Genomic DNA, 27,929 nt, shown 5'->3' with positions numbered 1-27,929 from the left:
AGCATCAAGTGAAGATTTTTCTACATCATGGTATTTTGATTTCTTCATTTATTGAATGAGGATTTCTGCATGTTTTATCAGTAGGAGATAGAAGTAGCAGATCATCTCTTGATCGCTGGAGACCTCTGTATTTGAGACAGAGAAGCTAAGAAAAGGTACTTCTGAAGTTCACAGAACAGTATGATCTCGACTTGCAACAGTTTGTTTAGTGATTGTTCAAAGTTACAACGGCACTGAAATAAGGGACTTGTAACAATTATTCATACTTGTGACCATTGCAGCATCCCCATGATCATGTGATTTACACTTGGATGCTTGACAAGTGATCCATATTTATGACAGTTGCAGTGTCCCAAGGTCATATGATCCCCTTTTACAAACTTCTGACAAGCAAAGTCAATGGGGAAGCCAGATTCACTTAACAACCGTGTTACTAATTTAACAACTGCAGTGATTCACTTAACAAACGTGGCAAGAAAAGTCATAAATGGGGCAAAACTCACTTAACAAATTTCTCACTTAGCAACATAAATTTTGGGCTCAATTGTTGTCGTAAGTTGAGGACTAGCTGTAATATGGGAGAAGGACATTTTTTTGAATATACCAAAAGCACAATTGTCAAATGGTTGACATTACAGCACTTTGGATCTGTAGGATGAATCTTTCTTTTAGGATCTTTTTGTCTTGCAAGAGTATCTCTTTGGCCTAGACTCGTGCTATACTCTTGTACACTGTAGATCAGTGTTTCTCAACCTTGCAACTTGAAGATGTGTAGACTTCAACTCCCAGAATTTCTCAGCCAGCACTAATATACAGCAGTGCACAATTTCATAGTGCAGGTTTCCTCCCAATTAAGTTAGAAAGAGGACTTAACCTCTGCTAGCATTTCCAGATGGCCAAATTAGATCAGAATTGCCAATCAGAGCACACAATACTGGATAAAATGGGTAAACATCCTAATTTGGTAAAAACATGGTTCCTTAAGACCTCACCACCACTCATCTTAAAGCATCTTAATAGAGATCTGCAGATCCTAGTCTCCCACATTATGCTTAATGATATATTCATTTTTTGGCACATTGGTTTGGGTAAACATATCTACTGTAGCTTGTAAATCATTTGTCTTGCCCCAGGGTGCAAGCCCTCCCAATTGTCATTGATCCAATAAACTATGATTAAACAAACAATAGTTTGGGATGACTCCAACCCCAGACAGACATTTGCTTAATGTTTTTCAGGCCCAGGTAAAGTTGGATTTTATGGAACCAATGGAAGCCAACAACTCCATGCAACCATTAGTTGTAGAGCCTTCATCTGACAAAGAGGAGCCAGTTACTGATACAACAATGGACTTGTTGGGATTTGTCAAAGGTACAGAAGAGGAAAATTCTCCCAAGGAGGACGAGGTGGTCTCTGATGAAATCCTATTTTCTGAATATAAGGGGCAAAGATTTCTGAGTCCTGTGGAAGAATCTGAAGATTTTGTAGGTGTCTCTCATGAAGAAAGGACTGGGGATGGTCCCCATCTCTTACTGAACAATACTGAAGCTGGAGACCAAAATGGCATATGTATGTCCCAAGTTCCACTCTCCTTCAAACTGTTTGATAAACTGGTGGTGATTAAGAATGTAGGTGAAGGCTTTGACATTCCATGCAGTGATGGTACTTCAACCCAGAACTGTTTTTGAGCTTCTAGAAAACAACTTACTATCTTGCAGACAGCAAATCGAAAAAAAGAAACCACTCTCTGAGGAAAGACACCATAGCCCAGAGGCACAGTGTAATTTTCAAGAAGATATTTGTTGGATTGTCTAGAAGTAGTGCTGCATAGTTTTCTTTACCTGAGATCTTGGACAGTTATTGCTAGTCGGAAAGCTGACAGTAGTGGAACATGTGGCAGAGATAGCTTCAATTGATAGATTTCACTGGATTCAGTATTTAACATCAGACTTTTTTTCTAACATTCTGGGCCACAAGGCTGAGAAAAACTATCCATCACGGGGGCAGAACATGAGCCCCCCCTCCCTCACATGATGCGTCCTATGGAGTTCATTTTAAAGCTGCCACTAAATTGTACATGTTACGTTATATGATAAAAATGGAGTAACCCTTTAATTGTATTTGAATTTCAAATTGGTTTGACTGAATTTAATAGCAATAGCAATATAGCAGACTTACATACTCCTACACAGTGCTTTACAGCCCTCTCTAAGCGGTTTACAGAGTCAGCATATTGCCCCCAACAATCTGGGTCCTCATTTTACCAACCTCAAAAGGATGGAAGGTGATGCTCAAACTGCCAAACTGCTGGCAGGGGGAGGCCAGCAGAAGTAGCCTGTAGTACTGCATTTTAACCACTGTGCCACAACAGCTCTTAATTTTTGTTTGTTTGTTTGTCTTTGTTTGTTTGGTTTGGTTTAAGTTTGTTTGTCCCAGAAAATTTCTCAAACGCAATCCTTCACACATGACTTGAAAATTGAGTGTAGTCCTGAGATTTCAAAAGAAATCACACATTCCTGGTCTTTTAAACTCTGCAGAACTATTTCTGTAGAAACTGCTAGTGAAGAAACATCATGAACCCATAACATACAGAAAGTCCTTGCCTTCTACTGATCGTCACTTGTCCCTCTTCCAAGCTCTACAGTTAATGCACAGTTTCATTCCTACATTGTCGGGGTGTCAGATCCACCATTGCTCTGGTGTCCTGTCACTATGCTGCAGGGAGGGGAGGGAAGTGGATGAGCATGCTTGAGATTTTTCTGCTTCTGCAGTTCGCTTGGGAATTAGGGAGGGGGACTGTCTTCAGAGATGGGACGGACTTCTTCCCAGCCGGTTTTCGCCAGGTTCCAAGGTCATCAGACCCTGAGTGTGAACTATTATCTGCCTAGTTCACCTCACTACCCTTGAGCACCTCAGAGTTCTCAAAACATCTTCTCGGCATGCCGCTGGACTGGTCTGGGGGGTTGGGATTGGGAAATCGAAAGAATTACTTTGTGCTTTACACGGGGACTTCAGATTCTGCCTGACTTTATTGTATCCAGTGACTCTCAGTAAACGTTCTTTTGATTCAACTCAATGGATTCAAGAGTCTTGCTTTCCTGAGAGCCCAACTGGGGCAGGTCTGACACAGGGAATTACACAGCTGGTGTCCAAATGGAGTCAGAGACGCTGACACAAACTTGTAGTTTCATATAACTTGGAGTACTGCATTCAGTTTTGGTCGCCACGATGTAAAAAAGACGTTGAGACTCTAGAAAGAGTGCAGAGAAGAGCAACAAAGATGATTAGAGGACTGGAGGCTAAAACATATGAAGAACGGTTGCAGGAACTGAGTATGTCTAGTTTAATGAAAAGAAGGACTAGGGGAGACATGATAGCAGTGCTCCAATATCTCAGGGGCTACCACAAAGAAGAGGGAGTCAAGCTATTCTCCAAAGCAGGACAAGGGCAATAGGTGGAAACTAATCAGGGAGAGAAGCAACTTAGAACTAAGGAGAAATTTCCTGACAGTTAGAACAATTAATCAGTGGAACAACTTGACTCCAGATGTTGTGAATGCTCCAACACTGGAAATTTTTAAGATGTTGGATAACCATTTGTCTGAAGTGGTGTAGGCTTTCCTCCCTAAGCAGGGGGTTGGACTAGAAGACCTCCAAGGTCCCTTCCAACTCTGTTATTCTAAAAAATATATTATGTGAAAAACTAAATATATTTTACATCTATGTATACAGCAAACTAGGCAAAGAGGAACATCATCAGGTAAATCAATACAGCAGGAACATCAGGAGGTAAATTACAGAGCACACAGAGGGGAAAAAAAGGCGGGAAACAAGGAGGCTCCCCCTTTACACCCACAGCAACCAATCACAGTTTAGATTGCCTCATGCAGGAGCCAGTTCTCTCCAACCAATCAGTTACAACTTGGTGTTCTGACTCATTGTTCAAACCCCACTGTCCCCCGCTACTAAATTTAAATATCTTAACATATATTTACATGTAAGGATTACAGCATTGCCATATATGTCCATTTATCTGCTCCTTGACCAATAGAGCTTTTAAATTTTCTATGCAAGGTGACTCTTCATGGTCAAATAGTCTTTAGGGAGCTAAAGTGGATGTAGTAGCAATATGTTTCTTATGTCAGCTCAAGGGCACAAAATACTGTAGGCAAGTTTGTCAAATCTCCCAAACTCTTTTGTCAGCAAAGAAGTAAATGAAGGGGGAAATGAATAGCTAAGGCTCAAGCCACAAGGCTTGGTTGTAATTAAGTCTTTTGAATGCTGGAATGAGCTGCAGATATTTAACTGAAGTAGGCCAAGAAGTCCCTTTATGTGAGTTGAGAGGAGGCTGCCCTGTGATGCAGGAGGAGATTTTGGTATCTCTGCTGCTCATTCTAGTCCATTTCTCTAATGGCAACTGCACTGCCAGTCAGGTCTATAACAATTCGCCATGGCCAACTCACCATGGCCAACTTGCCACAGTCCACTTTCCATGGCCAACTCACTGCAGGACAACTTGTCATGGCCATCTCGCCACAAAACAGCTCGCTGCGGGACAAGAGTTAAATAATATCTAAGAAATGGTGGAATAGAATCATTGAAAGGATGCAAAAGGAGGGACAGAATGAAATGTGAATGGCAAAAATTAAAATAATTTTTATTTATTTTAAATGATTAAATAGAATTGTTAAATTGTCTCGCAGCGAGTTATTCTGTGGGGAATTGGCCATGGCGACTTATCCAACGGTGAGTTGGCCATGATGAGTTGGCTGCAGCGAGTTGGCCATGGTGAGTTGGCTGCAGTGAGTTGGCCATGGTGAGTTGGCTGCAGTGAGTTGGCCGTGGTGAATTGTCCCATTACCCTGTCAATCACCCTCCAGATGGCTGGTAGGCGGTAGTTCTACCACAAACCCTCTTAAAATAATGCTTATGGAAGGCTGACTCAGAAGATAAGCAACATGGTTTAGAATAGATAGAAGCTGGTGTGATGGGCTTTAGTTGGGAGGGTACATGGTCAAATATGCAATTCTTTCTCAATCATCTATCTTACAGTCTTTTTGAGAGGATCAAGTGGAGAATGGCATATTATAGATGGTGCTCTAAGTTCTTACAAAGAAGGTGGGCTGTAAAATGGCTGCTTAAGAAACTACTTCTGAAAGAATTGTCCCAATCCATTGCTCTTTCTGGTCTGCTGCCCAAAATTACTACTTCAGTCAGCTTAATGACAGAGTTGGCCTTTCTATTACACATTTAATTTAGCCTCCGAGCTAATTTCAGGATATGGCTAGGATTCTTCCAACAGCAGCAATGGTTATTCTTTCCCTCCGTTCTGAAACTATAAAATCCAGCTTTATTCAGAACTGTTTCCCTGACAAAGTATACTAAATCCCTTGGAGTGTGGAAAGCAGAACCAATTATACTTTTTGATATTTACAGTGTTTAAGATTATTTTGAAGTATATTTTTAGGAGTCATAATAGGTAAACAGTATTAAAAACAGGAACAGCACACATGTACTCTGTATCATCAGAGGTTTACATTTTTTCATTGTAAAAGTTTACAGCAGGGATTAGCAGGTTCAGCAGCAGCAGTTAATACAGGCAGTCCTCGATTTACGACCACAATTAAACCCAACATTTCTGTTGCTAAGTGAAACATTTGTTAAGTGAGTTTGCCTCATTTTACGACCTTTCTTGCCACAGTTGTTAAGTGAATCACTGTAGTTGTTAAATAAGTCAAACTGTTGTTAAGTGAATCTGACCTCCCCATCGACTTTGCTTGTCAGAAGGTTGCAAAAGGAAATCACATAACCCCGGGACACTGCAACCTTCATAAATATGACTCAATTCCCAAGTGTCTGAATTTTGATCACATGACCATGGGGATGCTACAACAGTCCTAAGTGTGAAAACTGGTCATAGGTCACTTTTTTTCAGGGCCGTTGTAACTTTGAATGGTTACTAAACAAACTGTTGTAAGTTGAGGACTACCTGTAAAAGATTTTGTTATTACAAGATGTCTTTCTACTGGGTCCATGAATCACTGATACTCTGTTAATTTTTTTAATGGATGTCAATGTTAGAGCCCATTTCTAGCATGTAATCAATTTCTTAAATTTTTGCAAAGCTCTCTATTGCCAATTTATTTTTTAATGTTGAAGGCCATTTCAGATAGGATGATATGAAGAATGAGGAGGAGGAGAAATCAAATTAGATAATTGTATGGAGACTGCAAGGGTTCTATCTTCAGAAATATTTAGTGTTCTAAAATTATATTCTTTCAGGAGAGGCCCCTCCTTCTTGTACTGTTGAATTCAGTATTTTAATTTCCTACTTTTTTTCCCCTTATGACTTTGTCCATTTTCAAGAAAGAGTATTTAATAAAACATGCTGCACTCAGAATCTTTCTTGATTCTATTAAAGGTGATGCATCTTCAGAATTAATTTATTATCTTCTTTATATCACCTCTAGAATAATTCAACACACCCTTTTATTGTTAACCTTCTGGAGGCTATGAAAGATAGTTCTTGAGGGTCTTTGGCAAATGAATAGTATCCCTGTGTCCAGATATGTGTTCTGACGTAGGTTTTTTTTACTACTTTGGTATAAAAAGCACAATGTCAATCATAAATTCAATACCTAGGTTGTGCTCACAGAAATAAATTGTGTAATTCATTACTTTATTGAATAAACAACAATTGGCTGGCTTTGCAAGAAGAATTAAGTCATAAATCAGTTTTTCTGATGAGCCTCAGTGGCACAGTGGTTAGAGTGCTGTATTGCAGGCTACTTCTGCTGATCACCGGCTGCCAGCAGTTTGGCAGATTGAATCTCACCAGGCTCAAGGTTGACTCAGCCTTCCATCCTTCCGAGGTGGGTAAAATGAGGACCCAGATTGTTGGGGGAAATAGGCTGACTCTGTAAACTGCTTAGAGAGGGCTGTAAAAGCACTGTGAAGCAGTATGCAAGTCTAAGTGCTATTGCTATTCTACCCTAATGCTCTCTGTACCGGTTCAGCTCCCAGAATTCTTTAGTTAGAATAGTTGTTGGTTGCAGCATTTGTGGAACTCTGAAAATTGTAATCCCAGAAGATAAAACTAAACTTTCACAACAGTTTTAAGCTTTAAAAAAATCCCCTAATGCACAGTTTGGTATTGTAGAGTTTGTAAACACAGCAAATAATATCCTTACTTTGAATGGCTGTTTGTAGAATTCTGTATACAGTAACTTCCATCTTATTTCTAATCTGTCAATAGAGTTTAAAAAAACCAAATATCCTGTCCTCCTACAGATAGTCCTTGATTTACAACCACAATTGAGCCCAAAATTTCTGTTGCTAAGCAAGACAGTTGTTAAACACCAGCTGCCTGCAATTACTGCGAGTTCAAATCTCACCAGACTCAAGGTTGACTCAGCCTTCCATCCTTTCGAGGTAGGTAAAATGAGGACCCGGTTTGTGGGGGCAATAAGCTGACTTTGTATAAAAAAGAACACTGCTTGGGAGGAGGGGGGCGAAAGCCCTACTAAGCAGGTATATACAAAAGTATGAAGGCTATTGCTTAATGCATTGTAAGCCACCCTGAGTCTCCGAAAAAGGGCGGCATATAAATCGAACCAATAAATAAATAAATAAATAAACTGAGTTTTGCCCCATTTTACAGCTTTTCGTCCCACAGTTATTAATGAATCACAGCTGTTGTTAAGTTAGTAACATATAAATTACTATATAAATTTAATAAATAAATAAATAAATAAATAAATAAATAAATAAATAAATAAATAAATAATTGTTAAATGTTAAATGAATCTGGCTTTCCCATTGACTTTGTTAGAAGATCGCAAAAGGTGATCATATGACCCCAGAACATTGCAACTGTCATAAATATGAAATAGTTACCAAGCATCCAATTTTGATCACGTGTCCATGGAGATGCTGCAACAGTCGTAAGTATGAAAAATGGTTTTAAGTCACTTTTTTCAATGCCTTTGTAACTTCAAATCATCACTAAATGAATGATTGTAAGTCAAAAATTACCTGTACATAGATGTTTCACTAAAGCTGATTCTCAGAAATTGTACAGGGAAGAAATAAATAAGCATTTAACAGATGTAAACATCTGGAAGCAATGTGGGGAGAACAAAGCCTGTAATTCACTGAGAAATGATCAGATAACCAATAAAACATACAGTAATTTTGACAAAAGTCTACTTCCCTTTTCTCCCCCACCCTTCTTCTCTCTCACATCTACATCTACACACGCCACCACCACCATGCTAGATTTTAGCAGTTTGGCCAGCTCAACCGTGGCAATTTTATGATGTGTGGACTTCAACTCCCAGAATTCCCCAGCCAGTCATGGGAATTCTGGGAGCTGAAGTCCACACATAAAGATGTCAAGATTGGGAAACACTGATGTAGGCAATGGAATGTCCATCTTGATTGAAATATGGGTTACATTATTAGTGACAAACTGCATTGTGACCTCAAAGCTAATCTGTAGCAGATGAAATGGAGAGCCGATTGCAATGATAAAACAGGTTTGTTTCCAAAACAGAATCACAAGGCTTCTTGTTGATTTAGCAAAACAAAAATCAGAGCGGATCCTGGATCTCACAATACGTCTGGTTACAGGAGAGTGGCAGCTCCCATCAGGCCTCCCTCTAACCCAGCACAGCTTGGGACCTGCATCATTGGCTCCATCTCTTCTCCAGTCCCACACAAGGCTTTTGTTTGTCTGAATCATGAGTTGTCCTGTTGTTTATTTTATTCTTAGGGGCCTGGCAGTCCTGAGCGCCCAGTTTGGTGGTTCATGGGCTGTCCGAGAGAGCCCCCTAGTGACCATTTGACTCTCCACTCACCAGAGGGGGATAACCTATCATGAGAAACTTCATCAAGTTGGGATGAATTCTCTCTTCTGTGATGCCGTAAGCTGTGTTCCATTCTGGAATGTCAGAACTCATCAGAAAACAAAGGTGTATTTGATTGACTCAAGCAGCATACGAGAGATTGCAAATATTGAATTCATGGTTCCTTATTGCCCTTTAAACCACACACACATTTCTGGAAGAAGGCTGTTTTTCTTCTACACATCCCCTTTTTGAAGAGATATGTATAGCTTTTACTTAAAATCCAGAAGTGATAGGCCTCCTTGCCAAAAATAGAGATTTTTTGGCTCCAGTTTTATCTTTCCTCCTGTGAATTTGGCTAATCTTCTCCCAGTTGCTACCTAACTGCAGGTTGCAGAATGCCCTCCACTTCCTTTGAGAAAGTCCAAGCTCCTCTGGCCTCTGAATCCTTCCTGAGGGCTTCCCATTTCAAACTGGGCTTTGACCAGAGGCCTGAGGGTAGCACAGTAATCTCCCCTTATCGTATAGACTATCCTCCTAGATGGGGCTCCTATCAGCGACAACCCATTCTGCCTCCAAAATGTGCTGATGTCCTAAACCAAGAAATGGGCGATGCCTGGGACACTTGCTCAGAATCATACCTTTCTTATCCGACCTGGCCTTTGGAAATGAAATCTGCTATTAAAATACCTGTATCCAACTTCCAAATGCATGCAGATCCCCGCCACAGCATCCTCACTTCTATTACCCGAGAAAGCTATTCTTATCCTCCTAGCCTCCCGCATACCACTCCCAACCGTGTAGACAAGTGGGACGACAGTTTTCCCAGTGGGGACAAAGAGAAGGAACCCCTACCAGAGACCCTTTACCAGCAGTCCTACCCAGCCTACCAAGGGGTGGTACCTGCAGTCAGGGCTCCAAGCCAACACCTGGGTGCGTTTGCCAAACCTACAGCAAGTTCAAACCTTCTAAACAGTGGCTCACTAAGGCAATTTATGTCCACGAAGACATATCCCAATGGTGACATTTGTCTAGAACTGTACCTGGACAGTCTTTGGGCATTGCTTTTAATTTTCTAAATACTTAAAGAGTGTTTCCACATTTCTGCAGTGGGCCTAGACTGAATCTTTTGACCAGGGCTACCAGCCAAGTGCCACTGATGTATGCAGAGTGCATAAAATAGATAAAATGGGCAGGCAAAGTTCAACCTCCGAGCTGTAGCATCTCTTTGGCATGCAGGTGATCTCAAGTTCATCAGTTAGTTTCTGCAATTAACATATTCTCAGCCAAGTTTGGAAGAGCTGCTGCCAAGCAAAATAAATAATATTAAGCTAGATGGAGCAGTGATGTGCAAAAAAACAGTGCTGGAGTTCAATCTCTGTAAATAGGCAGAAGCTTTCCTCTTCCAGACAGATTGTGAAGCTATTGCTGGTGGGTTGGTTGTACGGTTGGATGGTTGAATGACTAGATGGATTTTAGCATATGGTAAGTGACCCAACAACATTCAAAGAAGACTTTACTTGCTGAAGTTTAATTTATATCCCTCTCACACAAACATTCATACAGGACAGGACAAGTTAGATAGCTATTCTGATTGATCCACCATGATGGATTTTCCGATTTTCTTTGGCAGGAGGTGGTTTAACCCTGAGAGGTGATGATCATAACTATTTCAACACGTCTTACCAATCACAGTTCACAGGTGAATGGGCACCTCCAATCAAGTGCTGCACTGAGGTAAGAGTGTCTCGGGTTACTTGGCCTCTGATCTGTATTTCCTAGCTACCAATTTAGGCTTAGCTAAGGGAGGGGATGTACAAAGTATTCATTCTCACATCAGGAGGAGGAGGAGGAGGAGGAGGAGGAGGAGGAGGAGGAGGAGGAGGAGGAGGAGGAAAATGCAGCTAAATTAGACAAATCTGCTCCACGAATAATCAAACGGAATATAGCCAACAAAAAGATGAGGCAAAGATGGTCTCATTATGTAGTAGAGGGAAGAGGAATTAGCTGTAACAGATCCTGAGAAATATAGATGAACAAGATGGCCTGCACAAAGGAAGTGGGGGATGGACTTGCATTAAACAGAATTGGATGAGATTGCATTTTTAATATCAAAAAATTAATGACAATTTTTTTTACCTGAGCACTGATAGAAAATCAACAGGAGCTGAAAAATGTTCCGGATTAACTGTTCCTAAGCAAGATGGAGGAACATTTTTGATCTCCCAACTGTAGATATAATACAACTAGATCTTTACATGCAAAATCCAAGATGCTGTTATTATAGGGAGACCATTTCTACCCACGGAGATACAGGTCAGCTAACATGGCTAATAGCTACTGGCAGATTCATCCCAACATAAGGAAAACCTTGGTGAATATTTAGTGGGCCATCTAACTGAGCATTTCTCTTCTGACAGTGATTAACTGAATATTTCTAGGGAAATGTGGAAGCGGTAATCCAGCTTTAATCAGAGGTAGACTGTTTCTAAGATGAGAAATGTCACCCACATCACAGCCATCGGTGGATTCATTCCACACAATTGTGCCTACCATTTTAAAAGCACCTTCTGCTAATGGCGCCACAATACAAGATGGAAAGACATTACTTGCAGCATTGGGTCACTTCATGCATTTTCCTATTTCAGAATGTGGTATCTATAGTTTTGGGTGACCCTCGATACTCCCAGGCAGTGAGTGAGCAGAAGCGTGCATATACTGTCCAGGAACCTGAAGGTCAACGGTAAGCAATGCAACACTTGCCTCAGAAAGGGATGGCTGGAATGGAGAAGGCTATAGTCCAGTGTTTCTCATCCTTGGAAGCTTGAAGATGTCTGGACTTCAACTCCCAGAATCCCCCAGCCATCTTCAAGCTACCAAGGTTGAGAAACGCTGCTATAGTCTCTTGTGCGTCATGCTAATATACTGCATCTCAAGCCTCCTAGAATTACAAACTCCTTTCCACATTAACCAATCTTTTAAGAAACATACCTGGATGTCCTTTGGTTATACTCATGATTTTCTTTCAATTGCTTAAAATGTTTACAAGTAGTCCTCGATTTATGACTACAATTGAGCCCAAAATTTCGGTTGCTACTTGAGACAGATGTTAAATGAGTTTTGCCCCATTTTTTTGACTGTGTTGGCCACATTTGTTAAGTGAATCACTGCAATTGTTAGGTTAGTAACCCAGTTGTTAAGTGAATCCGGCTTCCACATTGTCTTTGCGTGTCAGATGGTCATAAAAGTTGATCACATGACACCCCCGGGACACTGCAACTGTCATAACTATGACTCAGTTGCCAAGCACCTGAAATTTTATCAGGTGACCATGGGGATGCTGCAATGGTCATAAGTCTGAAAAATGGCCATAAGTCACTTTTTTCAGTTTGTTATAATTTTGAGCAGTCACTAAACAAACTGCTGTAAATTGAGGACTATCTGTATAGTTTATCTTTCTAATACTAGGCTTCCAAGATGACATGCAACAAGGTTTATCAGCGTGACTCTCAATGATATTATCACCCTTTTAATGCTGCTACCTGTCCTCTCTGGTTTTAAAAAAGTTCATTTGAAAAATTAGAAAGTAAAATTATTTTTGACTCAAGCTTGACTACTGGGGATTTACATGGATGTAATGAATCTTAAACAATATGATTTACAATATCATTGCCTTTTTCTGGCGTGTGTGTTGTGGGTTGCATATATCTATATCTGGCCTAAAGTCTGAAATCTGAAATATAGCCTTTGGCTTCCAGATATTTACTATAGTCTGGTTACTGTAGTCTCCTAGCTTAGGCAAGGTCAGCTAGATGGTGCCACCTACTGGTAATTAAATCATCATTATCACAACATCATCATTATCATCATCATCATCTGTTTTTATAGATCCTAGCATCTCCTGAGATTTGGCCTTTTAAAATTTATACAATTATAAGACTTTGCTGTAGTTGTTGACTAAGATTATACCAGCTTTCCCCAATCCTCAAATGCATTGGGACTGCATTATATAAAATTCCCTGCCAGCAAAATTAACTGGAACTGTTGTTCTTAATTTGTTAAAGCCTGTTTTATATCGAAACAAGGTTAAGGATTTTAACGAAGTCTGGTTCTCTAATTAGTTCCTTTTGGAAAATAATGTATAGTATATATTTGGAGAATGCTATTGAAGTTATGAAAGTTGGCTGTGAAACTGGACCATAAAGAAGGCTGAGCGCCAAAGAATTTGAGGCCTTTGAACTATGGTGCTGGAAAAGACTCCTGCAAGTCCCTTGGACTGCAAGGCGATCAAATCAGTCAGTTCTAGAGGACTGACTGCTCTTTAGAAGGCCAGATCCTGAAGATGAAACTCAAATACTTTGGCCACCTAATGAGAGGAAGGACTCACTGGAGAAGAGCCTAATTCTGGGAAGCATTGAGGGCAAAAGAAGAAGGGGTCGACAGAGAATGAGGTGACTAGATGGAGTCACTGAAGCAGCTGGTGTGAGCTTAAATGGACTCCGGGGGATGGTAGAGGACAGGAATGCCTGGAGGAACATTGTCTATGGGGTCACGATGGGTCGGACACAACTTCGCGACTAATAACAACAACAATTGAAGTTATAGTTGAACTAATTTGTACTGTATGTGTACATTTTGTCGTTGTGTCATTATGATAGATTGAGGGGGAACAGTTTTCTGTAGAAACATTCATCCCTTAGTCTAGTATTTCTCAACTGTGGCAACTTTAAGATGTGGGGACTTCAGATCCCAGAATTCCTCAGCCAACAGTAACATCTTAAAGTTGCCAAGGTGGAGAATCACTGCCCTATTCAATGCTTAATAGCCATTTGTGACACTCCAGCTTTGTGTAAACTTTGTCTATCGTGTGATTTGATGACTGCACTCTTCATATGATTTCAATTTTTGTGTACCATCTTGAATTTTCTTTGATTTGCAGCCTTAGAAATCTAATAAAGTATTAAGTTCATTATTTTTAATCACTAGTAATTCAAATTTTCTCCCACAGCTATGACCCACATATTGCCTCAGCAATGGTTCACCATTCAAACGTTCAGCCTGGAGATGGGCAACACAGGTTTTCTACTATCATGTCTGAATCATACTTATGGCAGCAACCTGGTATGGTGATAGAGAGGGAACCAAGATTACAACAACTCAGGCAGTGTCTCCAACTCTGTTAAATATGCAACATGCCCAATAATATATACCCTGCACAATGTATATATTAGAGATCCAAATTCAGCAGAACCCCTGTAATAGGATAAGTGAATTATAGGTAGTCCTCAACTTATGGGCACAACTGAGCCCAACATTTCTGTTGCTAAGCAACAGACAGTTGTTAAGTGAGCAGCCTTTTTTGCCATAATTGTTAAGTGAATCATTGCAGTTTTTAAGTTAGTAATAGTTGTTAAGTGAATCTGGCTTGATTTTCTTGTCAGAAGGTCGTAAATGGTGATCATGTGACCACAGGATAGTGCACCCGTCATAAATACGAGTCATTTGTCAAGCGTCCAAAATTTGATGATGTGATCCTAGAGATGTTGCAATGGTCGTAAATGTGAAAACGGTCATAAGTCACTTTTTCAATGCTGTTATAGCTTTGAATAGTCACTAAACGAGCTGTTGTAAGTCGAGAACTGCCTGTAATACTGAGCAGCACAATGTACCATTACACAGAGAGAGAGAGAGACAAAGTATCTGTGCGTATGTTCATACATGTGGGTGGGTGGATGGATGACATATATAAATCTTGAATGCAAAGCATGGTCTTTGCCCAGCTATTAATGAATGCTAAAAGAACATTTGTGACATTTGATGGAAAAGGAACATTAGATGTAATTGAAATCATACATAAGACATTCTCTGCATCTGGATGAAGTTTATGAAAGCTTATGCCTTTTATAAACCTTGTACAAGTAGTCCTTGACTTATGATCACAATTGGGACCAGAATTTCCATTGCTAAGTGAGGCAGTTGTTGTGACTGATATCCCAATTTTATTACCTTTTTCCTGCAGTCATCCAGCGAATCATGCAGTTGTTACATGAATCCAGCTTCTCCCACTGACCTTTCTTATTGGAAAAGAAACTATCTGGGAAGGTCACAAATAATGATAATGTGACCCTGTGAGGCTGCCACCATAATATGGTGGGGGATTATGGGAGCGACATGTGACTCCTCTCCTGCGCGAACTGCATTGGCTCCCGGTGGACTTCCGGGTGCGTTTCAAGGTGTTGGTGATCACCTTTAAAGCGCTCCATGGCTTAGGGCCAGGGTACTTACGAGACCGCCTTCTGCCACCAATTGCCTCCCACCGGCCAGTTCTCTCCCACAGAGAGGGCCTCCTCAGGGTGCCGTCGGCCAGGCAATGTCAGCTGGTGACCCCCAGGGGGAGAGCCTTCTCTGTGGTAGCACCTACCCTCTGGAACAATCTACCCCCAGAGATACGAGTGATCCCAGACCTCTGGACCTTTCGTCAGGCCCTTAAAACCTATTTTTTTCAGTTAGCCAGGCTGTCCTGATTTTATGGTTTTTTTTAAAAATTTTGATATTGATTTTAATTGATATGTTTTAAATTATGGGCCAAACCTTATTTAATTATTTTAAACCTATTTTAACTTTTGTGTACAAATGTTTTATTTTGGCTGTTCACCGCCCTGAGTCCAAAAGGAGAAGGGCGGTATAGAAATTTGAAAAATAAATAAATAAATAAATAAAATAATTACATGGTGGTTGCCAAGTGCCTGAATTTGATCATGTAAGGACACTGTGATGGTTGTAAGTGCGATGATCAGGCCTAACTTTTTTCAGCACCATTGTAATTTTGAATGGTTGCTAAATGAGCAGAGAATCACCTGGAAGTTAAAAAAAAAAGTGCTACTAGATTCTTATACTGTGTTTCCCCAAAAATAAGACCAGGTCTTATATTATTTTTTGTTCCAAAACACGCATTAGGGCTTGTTCTTTTGGTCAGGTCTTATTTTCGGGGAAATACAGTACTAAATGCGTCTATTTGGCTGACAATCTTAACTGGGGTTTATTTTGGGGGTACGGCTTATATTACAAGCATCCTGACAAATCATGCTAGGGCTTATTTTCCGGTTGAGTCTTATTTTCAGGAAAACAGGGTAAATTTCTTAATATACACATAAGGATAGAAATATCTTACTTCTGCTTCAAGGGCATCTAGAAAAGAAGGAAGAACAAGAGAGAAAGGAAGACAGAAAGTTCCTTTTTCTTTTTAAATACAGAGACTCATTTCGCTAAGATGAGATCATTTCACTCATTTCAGTAAGATGAGATGGGAACTTTACCAAAATCTCTCTGTCATCACTTATGCCAGTTGTCAAAACAGGTTCATAAGGTCAAAGAGTTGTTTCCATAAAGGAGAATATTTGTAGCTCAGGATTGAAATGAGGGGTCCTTGGTGCTCTTTGAGTTTGCTTGTTTTTTTGCAGGCGTTTCATTACCCTAACTAGGTAACATCATCAGTGCTTGTAACTAGCACTGTTGATGTTATCTAGTTTAGATAATGAAATATTTACAGTGGTATCTCGGTACTCATCATTAATTTGTTCTGGGAGGCACAATGAATACCAAAAATGATGAGTACCAAACAATTGGAATAATGTAATGAGTTATAAGGCAGCCAACATAGACAAGTTTTGGCTTGTGTATTGAGTACGAAACAAACAATGAGTCCTGGGACAAAATTGTTGCGTAAAAATGTGTTGAGTACCAAATCAGATAAGTATCAAAGAGGTTGAGTACCAAGGTACCACTATACAAGAAAACAACCAAGCTCAGAGAGCACCAGGGACTCCTCAATTGATTCCATTTTCAACAGCACATCTGTTCAATGTGCAAAAGATCGCCTTAAGGGCAAGAGACAGGAATTCACTCTCTCTATGCTTAGAGATATTATTCTTAATTCGAAACTACTAGAGGAGGATGGGAAACTTTTAGTCCAGTGATGGCTAACCTTTTGCCATCGTGTGCCAGGAGGGGGCAGAAAGGGGGGGTTGCACACACGCATGCCCACATTCATAATTCTATGTGCCCTGCCCCCGCGCATGCGACCCCCCCCCACTCCTGGCACACGATGGCATGGTGGGCCCAGAAGGCCCATTTTTCTCTCTCCCCAGGCTCCAGAGCCTTTCTAGGAGCAAAAAACGGGCCTTCTGGTCCCACTGGAAGTTGGGAAATGGGCTGTTTCTGGCCTCTGGAGGGCCTCCAGGGGGGTGGGAAAGGCTGTTTTTGCCCTCCTCAAGCTCCTAGAAAGGCTCTGGAGCCTGGGGAGAGAGAAAAATGGGCCTTCCCCACCACCCCCTGTTTCTTGCTTCCGGAGACAGGAAACAACCTGTTTCCCTACTTCTAGTGGGCCCAGAAGGCCCGAAAATCAGCTGGCCGGCACATGCATGCTGAGCTCATGTGCCCATCGATATGATTACGTGTGCCACCTGTGGCACACATGCCATAGGTTCGCCATCACGGTTCTAGTCCATAGTTTGAATGGAACCTTGGAGGCCTCCTCCTCTTCCCTTGATCTGTGAAGGCCTTGACAAATCTCCTGAATGATTGTACCTGGAGCCAAGTACTCAGAGGAGGGAGTTTCTGTATGAAGAAAGGAGCTGTCCCCTAAAAGATGTACGTTTCTTTCTGCTCCACTGCTCATTATTTCCATGGCTCCTTGTGTATTAGAAATGGACTGCTGGAGCCAATGCTTCCCCTGGTCAATTTCCCCATCTCCCTACTTTGTTTGTGATATTACTTTGGTTTTTTAAAAAATCTGGGCACCCAGAGGAAATAGGCAAGAGATGGTTGTGAAGTAAATACAGATAGTCCTCGATTTACGACCACAATTCGACCAGAATTCCCATTGCTAATTAAAGCGGTTAAATGAGTCGCACCCCATTTTGCAATCTTTTTTTTTTTGCCACATCTGTTGAACAAATCACTGCAGTTGTTAAGTGAATCATGCAGTTGTTAAGCGAATCCAGCTTCCCCCATTGACTTTGCTTGTCAGAAGCCAGCTGGGAAGATTGCAAATGGCGATCACTTGACCGCAAATGGCAAAGGGCAATCACATGCTGCAACCGTGGGTCATACATGGCAAGTGTCTGGATTTTGATCATGTGACTGTGAGGATGCTGCTTAATAACTGTCTTGCTTAGCAACGGAAATTTGGGGCTCTATTGTTGTCATACATTGAGGACTACCTGTACTACATTTTTTCATCCACATACAGTAAAAGTGTGGGCATGAATGGGATCAGGGGAGTCTGCGGAAGGGTCAAAAATGTCAGGAAGGTGGTCACAATGTGTGATCAAAATTCTGCAGGTAAAAAAATAGCTTGACTTTTTGACTCCCACTCTCTATGTACACACTTGAGTGAGGTATGGGATGAGTGCATCTGAAAGATTTATTTATTTATTTATTTATTTATTTATTTATTTATTTATTTATTTATTTATTTATTTATTTATTTATTTATTTATTGGTTCGATTTATATGCCGCCCTTCTCCGGAGACTCAGGGCAGCTTACAATGCGTTAAGCAATAGCCGTCATACTTTTGTATATATCTGCTTAGTAGGGCTTTTGGCCCCCCCTAAGCTAAGGTGGCCAGATTTTAACATTGGTAAAGAGGGACACCATTGTGGGCGTGGCTTATTTTGTGGGAGTGGCTTGGAGGTCATGTGACTGGGTGGGCGTGGCTAGCTGGTCATGTGACCGGGTGGCCATGGCTATGTGCATAGGGACTACTCAGAGGGCTGAAAAAGGTCATTTCTGACAGGTCCTCACACTTTTGACTGGTCCTCACACTTATGACCATCCTCACATTTATGCCCGTGCAGCATTCTTAACAACCATGTCACTCATTTCACAACTGCTTCTCTTCACCATGGTGATAAGATAGGGCAAAAAACGTAAAATGTGAGGACAGTCGTAAGTTCGAGGTCTGGTCAAAAGTGCGAGGACCAGTCAAAAATAACTTTTTCAGCCCTCTGAGTAGTCCATATGCACAAAAGGACTAACCAGAAGGCTGAAAAAAGTCATTTCTGACAGGTCCTCGCACTTTTGACTGGTCCTCACACTTATGAACATCCTCACATTTATGCTCGTGCAGCATTCTTAACAACCATGTCACTCATTTCACAACTGCTTCTCTTCACCATGATGACAAGATAGGGCAAAAATGTAAAATGTGAGGACAGTCGTAAGTTCGAGGACTGGTCAAAAGTGTGAGGACCAGTCAAAAATAACTTTTTCAGCCCTCTGAGTAGTCCATATGCATAAAAGGATACAGCAATAGAGAGGGATGAAGGAAGGGAAGGGAAATTAGAGTAGGAGTGAGGGTAAGAGAGGGAGGAAGAGAGGAGGAGAAGGAGAAAGGAAGAGGAAGTAGGGAGGAGAAGAAGAGGGTGAGGGGAAGAGAAAGTAAGAAGGAAAGAAAAGAGAGGTGGTAGGTTTGAGGAGAAAGATTGCTGTACAATAAAAAAGATGAAAGGAAAGAAAGCCAACCCCAAACAAATATAAAGATATTAAGATAAAGAATGAATTGTTAAACTTTAAAGAATAAAAGAGAACAAATATGAATAAATAACAATAATTAGAAACACACATACAAACATACAATGTATTTTCTTTGAACAGAGTATTTGGCCGGTTCACAAATTTAAACAGTGTTTAGTCATTTCAATTAAATTTACAATTTCTATATTTCTTTTTTGCCATATTTATTCCTCATCTATTTTTTAAAAAAAAACAATATTACCCTTCATTCTCATCTCTAATCTTAATCAAATTCAATTTTTCCCTTCTATTCTATATTATACCCCTTCGCATTGTCATCTATTTTTATATCCATCCTCACATTGGTTAATTATGTAATTATGTAATACAGTTGTTTAATACAAATTCAATATTTTAATATAAATCAATTAGTTATATAACTATCTTTTTTGTATATTAATATGAACATGAATATTCCAATTATTTCCATGCAATCCAATTTCTTAGAAATCAATTAATTATATTTACCAATAATAATAAACCAAATAATTTCCCCCATATATTCCTCCAAACCACAACTTAACCATTTCTGCTTTCAACACAATATACAATTAATAGTATCTCAATTATTACAATTCCCTAGTTAAATAGAGCTTTTTTTCTTTTGTGTTTTAAAATCTTGAACTCTCCTCTTTTGCCCTAAATTTCCCATTGTTTGCAGTTTTGCACCTACCTTTTTTGGTGAGGAAAAAGAAAAAGAAATCTCTCTCTGCCTCATTTTGTCACGTTGCAGCAAAGACTCTTCTTTACTTTCAGTTTCCTTTTTCAGCATAGCTAGGGGAAAAAAAATCTGCTCCAGGAACTCTTTGCAGCTAGCAACAGAACAGAGCCCTGCGCAAAACAGCTGAGAGCAAATCAGCTGAGAGTGGGGAAGCCGAGCTAATCAACTTGTGCTAATTAACCTATGCGGAAGCTGTTTTTTCTATTTTTGCAGGCATCGGTCTACTCATTTGTTTTCTTTTAACACTGATCACCTGTAGGGCGGCCCTTTGAAGCCCCGCGGCAAGAGTTTAAACAGTTTTTTTCCCTCTAGCCATCAGCTGGGACTCAGGAGGCAGTCGGGACTCAGGAGGCAGAATGAAAAATCGGGACTTTTTTTAAACGCCGCAGGATCCGGGACAAATTGCTAAAAATCGGGACTGTCCTGCCAAAAGCGGGATGTCTGGTCACCTTACCCTAAGCGGTGTTCTTTTTTTATACAAAGTCAGCTTATTGCCCCCCACAATCCGGGTCCTCATTTTACCTACCTTGGAAGGATGGAAGGCTGAGTCAATCTTGAGCCTGGTGAGATTTGAACTTGCAGTAATTGCAGGCAGCTGGCAGCTAAGTGCTACTTAACAGCACTTTAGTCCACTGCACCACCACACTCTTAGATGTGTGTGGAAGAGGTGAGATGGGGATCAACAGAATTTGGATCCTGGCCTGCTCACCATATACCATTTACCTTTTACATTTTTTACTCCTCTGGCACTAAAAATCCCAGGACTGAACCACAGTTCTGATTAAGTCTCCATCTATTCTCTGTCTTTGTGGTTTTTCCAGGCCCTCCATCCTATTCTAACTCCAAAAAGAATGAGTCGTTTGTTCTCCTAGGAGATCACAATGAGAAGAGAAAATGCACCGGTATAACCAACAACCAATTTTACTACAAAGCGGTAATACCCAGCTTCTCATTGTTAAGAATTTAACCTAGGGTGTAACTTAGTCTAGCTGTGGATTTCAATGATGTGTGGACTTCAACTCCCAGAATTCCCCAGTCAGCAATGCTGTCTGAGGAATTCTAGGAACTGAAGTCCACACATTTTCAAATTGCCACAGTTGAAAAACACTGCTCTAGCTATTTGCTATTTGCTGTTTTTATTTTATAATTTTATATTTTATTTTATAATTTTATATTTCTAGGCTATTTCCTATCCTCAGCTGCTGTCAAGGAAAAGAGATGTATAAGTTAAGAGCCTAAAGAAAGCCATCTGGGTCAGACTTAAAAGCTATCTGAACAGTAAATCATATAGCAATGAATTTCACATTTTTACTATGACATCTGCAATGTTAAGAAAAGGAAGAGAAGAAAATAGTTTTCTTAATGTGCTTTTAAATTCAGGATTATTGAATGAAGCTGAACAGGGAAAGATTCAGGACACATAAAAGTATTCATGTCTTCTCTCCACTCAGCCAAACGCTAAGGACTTTGTGACCCGGCCACGGACTCAACCACCAACAAAGCTGTGCTTGGGAGATAAACAGTTGTTGCCATTGTTTCAAAGTATCCATCATTCTGACTATCAGCCACCTCCTGAAATACACAAATTGGATTCCAAAAACAAAACTTCAACTGATAGCCACATTTTCCTCAACTATGAAGGTACAGTCCTATTTATTTCAGGTGGGATCATGAGCTAAGTCTTACAGGGTTCTCATTCACACACCGGTAGTCCTCGACTTACAACCTGTCAACCAGGGGTGGGTTCTACTTACCTTTACTACCGGTTTGCAATGGGATCGCTTTGCTCACGTGCATGTGCCTTACTTCTGCACATGCACAGATCGCTGATGACGACATCCGGGGAGGTGGATGGGCCTCCTGCCGGTTTTACTACCAGTTCTTGCGAACTGGTCCAAAATGGAGGTAACCCACCACTGCTGTCAACCCTGAAGCTGACCTGACCAAAGCCATATTGAAGCTTCAGTGCCACCACACTGGAGTTGAGGGATAGGGAGGGAGGATTAAGATAGAGGGGTTTGTGTAGCTCAGGGGTGTCAAACTGGATTTCTTCAAGGGCTGGATCAGCATTGTAGTTCTCCGTGGGCCAGTGGGGGGGGGGAGAGAGACAGGACAGATGCCTTCTGCAGCACCCTGCTGTACAAAATGGGGGCATGGGGGGATTGCCATGCGTGCCCCCCGCACCCGATTTTCGACCTGGACGGCCTCCTGCAACACTGTGTCAGCCAAAACGGGGCACCACAAGCCTGTCCTTTGCTATTTCCAGGCCAGCCCTGTGGGCCAGATTTAAGCACCCCGTGGGCCAGATTCGGCCCCTGGGCCTTGAGTTTGACACCCCTGGTGTAGCCAAAACAAAATATTTTCTCTTGAGAACCAAGGTCATTCCCACACCTGGACCGTGGAAGGAGAAGTGAGGTCACCAGATGACCAGACAGTGACTTGATTGGGCCATGTGACTGATTGTTTGGGGTTGTGGGAAAACTTTCTCTTTTAACTAGGTGAAAACCGTGGGAACGCATATCGGTTTTCACCAGATATGTGCCAATGACATTTCCAATAAAGCTATTCCTTGAGGAATCTCTCTTCCTTGGAGCTTTGCTTGCTATGGATCTATTACTTGGAACCCTGACATTAAACTGACTCTAAAGGTTCCCACGGTTTTCACCTAGTTAAAAGAGAAAGTTTGATTGGTGGCAGAAGTTACAACAGCAAAAAAAGTGATTTATGATCGTTTTTCACAATTACGACCCTTGCAGCATTCCCCTGGCCATGTGATCAAAACTCTGATGCTTGACAACTGGTTCATATTTATGACGGTCACAGTGTCCCGGGGTCATGTGATCACCTTTTGCAACCTTCTGACAAGCAAAGACAATGGGGAAGCTGGATTCACTTAGCAATTGTGTTGCTAACGTAACAACTGCAGTGATTCACTTAACAATTGTGGCAAGAAAGGCCATAAAATGGGACAAAACAACTGTCTTGCTTAGCAACACAAATTTGGGGCTCAGTTGTAGTAAATGGAGGACTACCTGTATACAGTACATAGAAATCGCCAGCAAAGAAATTGGTTGCCAGACTTCCCTTTGAAAAAATGAGAGGGCACTCCATTTAGTTCTACATTTATGAAATGATGAAGTTACAGAGTTGTCTTCCAGTACTTGACGGGCTGCCATAGAGAAGAGGAAACAGACTTATTTTCCAAAACACCAGAGGGCAGGACAGGAAGTCAGGGTAGAAACTTGTTAAAGAGAGATCTAACTTAGAAATAAGGAGGTATTTTCTGACCATGAGAACAATTAAACAATGGAATAGCTTGATTGGGATGGTATAAAATCTCCTACCTTGAACAGTGGGTTAGACTAGAAGACCTCTAAGATCCCTTCCAGCCTTATGATTCTATATTCTAAAGTATCTCCTGTATCCACTTTCACCAGCACTCTGCCCTCCAACCTCAGGAGCCCTGCCAAAAGAATGTTTATTAGATAGAATAAAACTATATTGTTCATTCTCACCTCTGACAAAAGATGCCATTGGAGATATCATATTGAAATAAACAGATAATAGCAATAGCACTTAGTCTTATATATATATATATCGCTTCATAGTGCTTTTACAGCCCTCTCTAAACAGTTTACAGAATCAGCATATTGCCCCAAACAAACTGCATCCTCATTTTACAGAACTCGGAAGGATAGAAGGCTGAGTCAACCTTGAGCTGGTGAGACTCAAACTGCCGAACTGCTGGCAGTCAGCAGAAGCAGCCTGCAGTACTGCATTCTAACCACTGTGCCACCATGGCTCACAATCCTATGAGAAACAAATGTTCTTAGGGGAGGGAAAGGAAAAAATTAACAGGAAATTATATGCCCCTAATATTTCCATATGAAAAAGATAAAGGTGATGTTTATCATGAAATCATGATAATGACCTAGGTATCCTTATATATAGCTGTGGTTTGGAATTATTGTAGGAGAAGAATTCATGAGATTCCCCCAATTAGAAAAATAATCAGTAAGTATGCTTACATAATGCACTTAATCAGGTCAGTTACAAACCTAGTGACTGCATTCATTCAACAGATTAAATTCAGCTATTTTTAACCTGTATTTTTCGTGGCTTCATGTGTTCCTTAGTTGCTTGGGCAATGAACTGTAAGTCAGTTTATGTGTGTGAATGTGACAGTTTGTTCTGAGAGGAGATAATTTTCACCCTTTTTTTTGTTCCATTCGAGATGTATCTTGACGTAACTCTTATGTAATCTTTCTGACTTTTTGTAGGAGGGAAAGCAATGTTTGATTCTTAAATATTCTGTTTTCTAAGAGACTAGGCAACCACTTCTCTGGAATGGTATAGGGTCTCCTGCTTGAGCAGGGGACTGGACTAGAAGACCTCCAAGGCCCCTTCCAACGGTTACTCTGTTATTCTGTTTTTCATTCAGGGCCTGGAGTGCCCACCTTCAACACCACTACAACTCAAGATATGCTTGTTCCTCACCAAGGGAGGAAGTATCAGCTGACAGAAGAAGACCTGCAAAAGGTTAGGAAGGTTCTTCTTATTGTCTTGAATGCCCTACTGAAGCATGTGATATCTCTCCCACACGCTTGGCATTGTCAGCTGGGCCATGTCAGAGGAAAAAAACACCCTTTCTCATTGATACTGTACTTCCTCTAAGTATTCCTGGTGAAAAAAGATAAAGTTCCCTTCAAATCACACATTAGATCTGATGATTCCACCTACACATCAGTGTAGGATTTTTGGCAATAGTACAGAAGGGTATTTTTGGGTTTTTTTTTTACTTCCTAGTCTATTCTACTGTTCTGAATTCTTGTAAGACCTCTATCCAAATACTAACCAGGTTGGATGCTGCCTAGCTTTTTGAGACCAACCAGAGTTGACTAACTACTCTAGTTATGTGATAGCAACTGGTCCCATCTACAGCAGGGGGTCTCCAAATATGGCAACTTTTAAGATTTGTGGACTTCAACTCCCAAAATTCCTCTGACAGCCATTGAAGAATTCTGGGAGTTGAAGTCTACAAGTCTTAAAAGTTCCTGAGTTTGCAGATCCCTCTTCTACAGGATAATAGATCTTCTGAAGACCATCTTTAGTAGCATCCTTTTCCCCTCTCCATCTTTTCAACTTGTATCTCAGTCTCCGAATTCAAAACTAGCCAGCTCTTCTTTCTCTGCCTCCCTTCCCTTCCCTTCTCTTGCTAGCTCTGTTGGATATTTCAGACAGCGTGATCAGGAGCTCGCTTTTAAGCAAGAATTCCCATTGAAGAAATATTAATTGGATATTAACCTAGGCCCAAACTACCGAAAGAACAATCTCCTTTCCTATTAACCAGCTTGGGGGGAGGGTATTTTAATTTTCCTCTCCTCTGTGATCTATTGGACCCTCTATCCCAGTGATGGCAAACCTTTTAGACATCAAGTGCCCAAACTGCATGTGCGCGCACACACCCAAACTGATAGGTGCACACAAACGTGCGAACATGCCCATGTGTGGACATGCACGAACACATGCATGCATGGATATGTGTGAACGTGCGCATGCACAGACATATGTCGATATGCACATGTGCGGACATGCGTGAACAGCTGGTTGGCAGGAGGCGGGGCATCCCAACACCAGCAGCACGGCAAGAAGTAAGATCTTTTTCTTTCCTGAGCTTCTGTTTCGTCGTTTGCAGGGAAACAGCTCACGAAAGAAACGCCATGGAGATCTGACCTGGGGTGACGGCAGCAGAGCAGGCTCTAAGTGCCACCTCTGGCACGCTTGCCATAGGTTCACCATCATGGCTCTATCCTGTTTTGCTTCTTGGATATCTTCTCAGTTCAAGAGGCTGTTTCACTTGCTAGCTTTCTAATTTTATTTTTTTATTTTATTTAGTAAAGTTATATGGCCACCCACTCACTCTTATTGACTCTGGGTGGCTTACAAAAAAATTGGACTCAGTTATGCATTCACGTTCCGGCTGGTGGACACCAACTCTGCTATGGAGTCAAGATTGGGAGGGTTTGGGGGACTGAGCTGTAAAGCACTATGTATGGTCTGATCTTGTGGAGTTTAGGAGGAATGCCTTCCCTGGAACGGAGTCTGCCTCTGAAATCCACATGGCACAAACTCTGTTGGGCATTCAAAAAGCTGTGAAAACTTTGTTTTCAGCAGCCCTGGAGTAGGCTGTGGTGAATCATCTTCCTAATAGTTTATTTTTATGGTTTAATCCTTTTGAGTTGGATATCCTCCCCAGTAAGTGGTAAAGTAAACTTTACTGTTTTGTTATTGTTTTAATCCCAGTAGAGGGGGCGTGCATAAGTGTACTAATGTGGATAGCATCCCTGTCATTGTATTTTTATTCTTTTATTCTTGAACCCAAGGGTCGGTCTCAATGCTCCAATACTTGTTCTCGTTTTTGTTTGACAAATTCTAATATATAAATAAAATAAAATAAAATAAATTTAAACTGCCTAGAGTTACCTTGGTGATTTCAGCCAGAATAGTATATAGATAAGTAAATAAATAAATATATTTGCACCTATTTTCAGCATCATTGTATTGTTCATAATTATTGTACTAATTTCTCACAGGATCTTACCATTTCTAAATTGTCCTGCCCATCCTGTATGCTGCAAATATCACAAGGAGGGCAGGATTTGAATGACCAATGACAATAAAACTATATTGTAAAAGATTTATTCTTTGACCTTTCTGCCTTTCCAGATTAAATATTCCCATTTTGTCCACCCATGGAAGGGGAAACGTTGGTTCAGCACTGAACAGAGAGATGCCTACACAAACAAGTACAGTGGACCAATCACACTCGCGACGGCAGACTTCCAAGGGAGCAATGTTCCCCTTGGCACGATGGTCAAGTATCAACCCAGAAAGAAGCTTGGTTCTTGAAAAATGTCTCTGTAACTGAGATGTTTGAATGAATAAATCAGGTCCCATTTATCTAGTAATCTATCTAATTTTGTATTGTCTACTTGGATTACATAAATTCTCCAGAAGGATTCTGGTAGCTTTTCTCACTAACCAAGTTTATTTAGAGGTTTCATGAGCTGTAGCTGCCTTCATTAGATGCATTGAGTGGCTAGACTGAAGTAGGATTTGCACTTGGATGAGCTGCTAAATTAGACAACTGCTAGATTGAATTTAGATTCGATTGCATCCCAAGCACCTAATCTTAAATTTACAAGTGCAACGATTTGTTTAGGGACACAAAATTTAAGATGTATTTTCATTTCATTTTTCATTTTATTAAATTTGTATACCGCCCTACTCCCGAAGGACTCAGGGCGGTGAAGAGGCACAAAATAAAACACATAAATACGAAAGTTAAAACATGATTAAAACCTAATTAAATAATTTTTGCCCGAGACCATTTAAAACTCCCAATAATTTAAAACAAATTAAAATTTGAGTTTAAAAATTTAAAAGAAGGGGAAAAAATTAGGCCAGGCCGGCCTGCTGGAATAGGAGTGTCTTCAAAGCACAGCGGAAAGTGCGCAGATCCGGGATCTCCGGGGGAAGCTCGTTCCAGATAGTATAGTCAGCTTTCCAACAGTCAATATCCCTTTTTTCTTCTCCCACTCCAATTCTAATCATAATTCTTGAAGGGAATCTTAGCAAGAGAATTCCTGAGGGCTCTTTTTCCAGTCAGAAAATGAGGATACCCAATAAAAGCCTAATCATATACATGGAGCATTGAGACTGACCCTTGGGTTCAAGAATTGAATGTGAGCCCAAACAACACTCGACACACAAAACAGATCTTCAC

At 40.8% G+C, this 27,929-nt stretch overlaps 2 protein-coding genes and 1 long non-coding RNA gene across 4 annotated transcripts in view; 2 read left to right on the top strand and 1 right to left on the bottom strand.

Moving 5' to 3' along the window:
• The window catches only part of IL12RB1 (interleukin 12 receptor subunit beta 1), a 29,130-nt gene extending 27,010 nt beyond the window's left edge, over positions 1-2,120 (top strand). Inside the window, exon 15 of the mRNA XM_034437569.2 lies at positions 1,239-2,120. Within this exon, the coding sequence (XP_034293460.2) occupies positions 1,239-1,688 (450 nt within the window). The 3' untranslated portion in view covers positions 1,689-2,120. The remainder of the gene's footprint in view (positions 1-1,238) is intronic.
• Positions 34-23,619, bottom strand: LOC148116353 (uncharacterized). The gene is made up of 2 exons (XR_015734376.1): positions 23,488-23,619; positions 34-3,250 (listed from the first exon to the last, which is right to left on the bottom strand). It is a non-coding gene; the product is annotated as an uncharacterized LOC148116353 (long non-coding RNA).
• Positions 8,481-27,115, top strand: SAXO5 (stabilizer of axonemal microtubules 5). 2 transcript variants are annotated; one of them, XM_034437572.3, is made up of 8 exons: positions 8,481-8,536; positions 10,479-10,582; positions 11,494-11,588; positions 13,854-13,966; positions 20,965-21,077; positions 21,595-21,784; positions 24,585-24,682; positions 26,870-27,115. In XM_034437572.3, the coding sequence occupies exons 1-8, from the start codon at positions 8,503-8,505 to the stop codon at positions 27,050-27,052; spliced, it is 930 nt and encodes a 309-aa protein (XP_034293463.2). In that variant the 5' UTR covers positions 8,481-8,502; the 3' UTR covers positions 27,053-27,115. The 2 variants fall into 2 exon arrangements, with proteins under 2 accessions (XP_034293463.2, XP_034293461.2); XM_034437570.3 differs by lacking the exon at positions 8,481-8,536 and adding an exon at positions 8,971-9,778.
• Positions 27,116-27,929: the final 814 nt, after the last annotated feature.

The sequence above is a fragment of the Pantherophis guttatus genome, chromosome 1 (genome assembly GCF_059756535.1).
Source record: "Pantherophis guttatus breed Tessera chromosome 1, ASM5975653v1, whole genome shotgun sequence".
Lineage (NCBI taxonomy): Eukaryota > Metazoa > Chordata > Lepidosauria > Squamata > Colubridae > Pantherophis > Pantherophis guttatus.
This window is presented reverse-complemented; position numbering and strand designations above follow the sequence as displayed.